This window comes from Myotis brandtii, unplaced genomic scaffold (genome assembly GCF_000412655.1).
Source record: "Myotis brandtii unplaced genomic scaffold, ASM41265v1 scaffold482, whole genome shotgun sequence".
Lineage (NCBI taxonomy): Eukaryota > Metazoa > Chordata > Mammalia > Chiroptera > Vespertilionidae > Myotis > Myotis brandtii.
This window is the reverse complement of record NW_005368420.1, coordinates 733,088-737,827: the sequence shown is the minus strand read 5'-3', so window position 1 is coordinate 737,827 and position 4,740 is coordinate 733,088. Positions and strand designations below refer to the sequence as shown.

The window sequence follows — 4,740 nt, the reverse complement described above, 5'->3', positions numbered from 1 at the left end:
CAGCCAGCTGCTGCTCCAGCTCCCTGACCACCAGCCGCAGGTAGTCGAAGCTGGCCCGCGACAGGGCCTTCACCCAGCCCTCCATGGCGGCCTGGCTCTCAGCGGCCAGCACGTAGGTGCGGGCCCGAGCCTCAGCGAAGCGCACGGCGAAGGTGAACTCCTCAGCAGCCTCCACTAGCTCCACAGTGCAGCCCTCCAGGATGATGACGCCCACGGGCTCACGGCTGGCCACGTCCTCGAAGTAGAAGAGCATGTTCCCGCGCAGCACGAACCAGCGCCGATGGTAGGCCGCGTGCCGGCCGCCCTTCTTGTACAGGAAGCCCGCGTTGTCCACCGGGGCGTCACAGGTCGCGTAGAAGGCCAGGCTGCGCTCGTTCAGCTTCATGGCGGCCTGCAGGGAGCTCAGGGCCTGCCCACACCGGGTCAGCTGTCACTAACGTGGCCACTGCTGCCAGATCACCCCCTGCCTCATCCTGACCTCCCAGCCACCCTCCGGCGCCACAGCACTCAATACCCCTCTTTCACAAATAAGGAAACTGAGGCTCATACGGTGGAAGTGACCTGCCCGGGCTCACACAGCTCTCAGGACCAGAGCCAGGCTCAACCCTCCTGCGTTCTCCCCCCCAAAATAATGTTGGGGATTCCTACTGCATGCGAAGCCTCTTATGCATCTTAACTCATCTTGCAGCAAGCCTTAGTTGGCAGGGACTAGCCTGATTCCCATTTGACAGATGGGGAAACAAAGCAGAGAGGTTAGTCACGCACCCAAGGTCACAAAGCAAGTTGGGTGGAGCTGAAATTGAAACCCAGGCCTCATCCCTGGGGACCAGCGGGGCTGACCTTTTGTGGTCCCTTTCTGGTCCCAGTTTTGATTTCATAACTCAGCTCTGATTTGCCTGTCCGGGATATAACGACATGAGCAGAACCTATTTCAGAGGGGTGCAGGGACTTGGTTTGGCAAACATTTATTAAGCACCCTCTGTGTGCCGGGCACTGTTCTAGACACTTGATACAGTAACAAACAAGATGAAGAGGGTCACTGCTCTCGTGGTGCCGACATGCTAGTGGCAAGTGAAAAGGGAAGCAAATTAACAAACGGCTAGAATGAGTCTGCCTGGTGGTCTGGTTCTCAGTGCTGAGAAAATCTAATACGGAGAAGGGGTCAGGCGTGTTGAGGACAAGAGGAGTGTTTGATTTGACTGGGGGTGAAGGCTGTACTGAGAAGGTGACATCTGAGCAGATACCTAAATGAGGGGAGGGAGGGAGCCCTGGGACAGGCCAGGCTGAGGGAACAGCAAGGCTGTACTGAGAAGGTGACATCTGAGCAGATACCTAGAGGGGAGGGAGGGAGCCCTGGGACAGGCCAGGCAGAGGGAACAGCCAGTGCGAAGGTCCTGGAGTGGGAACCTGCTAATGTGCTTGAGGAACAGCCAGGAGGCCCGTGACGCTGGAGCAGGAGGAGGAAGGGGAGAGGCGGCGGAAGCAGTCAGACCGACAGAAAAGATTGTGGCGAAAAAGTCCAGAAAAGGGGCCCTGAGCTTGGCCCACAGTTATAGGAAGGGGGTGGGGGGGAGCATCGTGGACCCAAAGTAGAAGAATCTAACTGGGCACTTGGCTCAGAGATTTAATCCACTTCCCTGAGGAGCACATGAAGAAGGGCCGCACTGGCCAGGTAGCATTTACTGGGAGGTGATAGGTGGGCCCCTAATGCGACCACACCTTCCTTTGGGATTTTCCACAGCCACTGTGAGGACCTACCTTGTGCTCCTGCAATCACAGCCTCACTCTACATAGGACAATAGCTGCGTTTTTCAAGAGACGACGTATGTGAAGTCCCTGGAATGCAGTAGGTGCTCAATTAATGTTTATTCCCCAGCCTGGGCAGTGCTTTACTCAGGGCCTGGAGGAATGAGGTATGGGTGGTAGCTCTCCTGAGAGCAGTTCAACCTGACCCAGGGTGGAAGGAGCAACTGCTCCCAACTGAATCACCTAGGCAGTCAAGGAGGCCTTCCTGGAAGAGGTACCACAAGCTGTGATTTCATAGCTAAGGTGAGACTGTCCTGACCTAGCAGCCAGGCCAAGGCTAGAGGCCCAGAAGGCTCTACCTCCCTGTACTGTGTGACTTCAGACACGGGCTGCCCTTCTCTGAGCCTCAGTTTCTTTCTCTGCATTTCATGCATTTTCCTCAACAGCCCAGCTCCATGTGGCCCCCAGCCCTATTTCTCTCAGGAACCACCCACCCTATTTGTCCCATTTCCCTCCTACCTCTCAGGCCACCGCTCCTTCCCTGCCTTCTGCCCAGTCTGCTCTCGGCTTGCTCTTCTCTGGGTTGAAATGTCAGCTCTGTAGTGTCCAGGCTGTGTGGCCTCAGGCAAGCTTTAAGCCTCTCTGGGTCTCTATTTCCACATCTGTAAAACAGGATCATAAGAGCACCACAGTCAGGATTTTTGTGACGTTGACACAGTGATTACAAAGAAGTTTCTGAGCATGGTGCTGGGCGTGCAGTACGTGCTCAGCAGCGGTAGCTCTTGACGTTCTTCTCACCTCCCCATCTGCTCCCCTCAGCACTCCGTCTCAGCAAATGGCCTTTGGCTTCTCCCGTCACCCCCACTCTGACCACTCATCAAGTCCAACTGATCTCCCTCCAACCTCTTCCAAATCAGTGGCCTAATCTCTACCCACTGCCACTCCCCATTCGAGGCCCCCATCACCACTCCCTCGACAGCTCCAGGAGCCTTTTCATGGGTCTCCCTGCCTCTACCTTTGCCTCTTCCCTGTCCATGTTCTTCAGGGTAAGAGCCAAACTCCTTCCCAAGCCCCTCCCCTGATCCCATTGAAACCCATTCCCCCACAGAAAGATCCTGTTTAAAACTAAATACAACCATATCCCTCCACCACTCCAAACCCTCCCAGGACTCCCTACTTCTCTCCGTATAAAATTCAGTCCTCCCCATGGCCTCCAAGTTTCCTTCCCCTACCTCTGTCCCCCTTGCTCACTCAGCTTCAGCCACCGTGGACTCCTTGCTGTTCCTCAAACACATCAGGCACATTCCCACCTCAGAGCCTTTGCCCTGGCTGTTCCCTCTGCCTGGGATGCCCTTCCCAGCTCTTCTCATGGCTGACACATCCTCCGGTTTCATCTTGACCATCACCTCCTCAGGGAAGCAGTCCCTGACCACCCTAGATAAGAGACTTTCCTGTCACTCTCCTGTACCCCAACCTGAAATTACCTGGGTCATTTTTGCCTGCTCTAGGGGGGCAGGGTTTGGTGTTGGTTTTTTGTTTGTGTGTTGTTGTTGTTTTGTCTGAATTCCAGTGCCTGGCATATAGTTGGTGCTCAAATACCTATAGAATGAGTCAAACAGTCATCTTAAATCTCTCAACAACTCTGTTGAGAAGGTGTCTGTTCCCATCCCACATTAATAGATGTGGAAACTGAGACACAGAAAGGTTAAGTAACTTGCCCAAAGGTACGACACTGTGCCCAGGATCGCAGGCTCCAGACAACTGGCTCCAAGGGGCTGTTCCTGGGGTCTCCCCACTACCTGCGCCTAGAGCCACTTCCCTCACACTCGGCAGCCCTCCTCCGCTCACTGCCCAAAATGGGGCCCGCCCGGCCCAAGGTCACCTGAGACACGGGAACCACTCTGCCCATGGCCCCTCTTCCAGCCCTAGCAAGAACCAGGAAACGGAGGGGCACAGTTCTGGCTGATCTCCCCACACTCCTGTTGCTTCTAAGAAGTTCAGAGTCCACTGTAGGCAGTGCTGCTGACGCAACAGCCCCTGGCCTGGCAGAAAGCTGTAGGGCAAGCATGTCAAACTTGCTTGCTGGGGGGCCTGGCCCCAAAGCCACGTTCTCACTTGGACCAGTCCAGGCTGGAGGGTCTTGAGAAAGTCACTTCACCTTTCCAAGCCCCAGTTTCCTCATCTGCCAAGTGGGCTCTGGAGAGGATTCCATGAGCTAAAATGAGGAAAGCCCGATGCCCAACTCGGGGAAAGGCATCGAACATATTGCCGCTGCGAGTCGGCGTTTTCACAGCCTCACCTAAGAAACGAGAACATTAACACCCATCCCTCCGGAGAGGGTTCGATAAATGGGCCTGAAGAGCCATTTTGCAAAACGCTCAGCAGGTAGTGAGCACTTGGGGAAGCAATCCCACAGACAAGTGAGCTCAAGGTCCCGGGGACACAGCTGGCCCAGAATCCTGGCCTCCGGAGAAACTGAGGCCTGGCCTTTGGCACTCAATCGAGGAAAGAAACCGCCCCACAGGTCCTGGGGTTGAATCCAGCTGCCACAGGTGTCCCCTAGCAGAGGGTGTGGGGGGGAGGGCGTGGCAAGTACAGGCATGAAAACAAGTGCTGGGAGCCCCGAAGCAGCGGCCACAGGGACACCAGGAGCCGGCCCGGGCTGGAGGCGGCCCGCTGCCCATCCTCGGGGCTGGGTCTCCAGGGCCGCCGCTCCTCGCAGCCCTCTGCCCTTTGTGTGCCCTGTGGGAGCGCTCCCGAGTTCCCTAAAGGACAGCCGGCAGCGAGATGCGGGTGCCAAGCGGAGGCTTGTCCCCGGAGGTCCCTTAGGGGCTGGGGGCGGGAGGGCGGACTGCAGGATCCCGGGTTCGAATCCAGTCAAGGGCACGTACCCCACCTGCCGAGCTCGCCCGGGCAGCCGGGGTCCCTAAAGGAAAATGACTCCTGATGTGGGATCGCAAGGAGGCAGATCCCCAGCAGAGGGCTCCCCTGCCG

At 56.7% G+C, this 4,740-nt stretch overlaps 1 protein-coding gene across 1 annotated transcript in view; it reads right to left on the bottom strand.

Annotated features, from left to right (window-relative positions):
- The window catches only part of FAM109A (family with sequence similarity 109, member A), a 6,310-nt gene extending 2,065 nt beyond the window's left edge, over window positions 1-4,245 (bottom strand). Inside the window, exons 1-3 of the mRNA XM_014547705.1 lie at window positions 3,862-4,245; window positions 2,266-2,408; window positions 5-409 (exon numbers count right to left, since the gene is read on the bottom strand). Coding sequence (XP_014403191.1) covers window positions 5-385 — 381 coding nt within the window. The 5' untranslated portion in view covers window positions 386-409; window positions 2,266-2,408; window positions 3,862-4,245. The remainder of the gene's footprint in view (window positions 1-4; window positions 410-2,265; window positions 2,409-3,861) is intronic.
- Window positions 4,246-4,740: the final 495 nt, after the last annotated feature.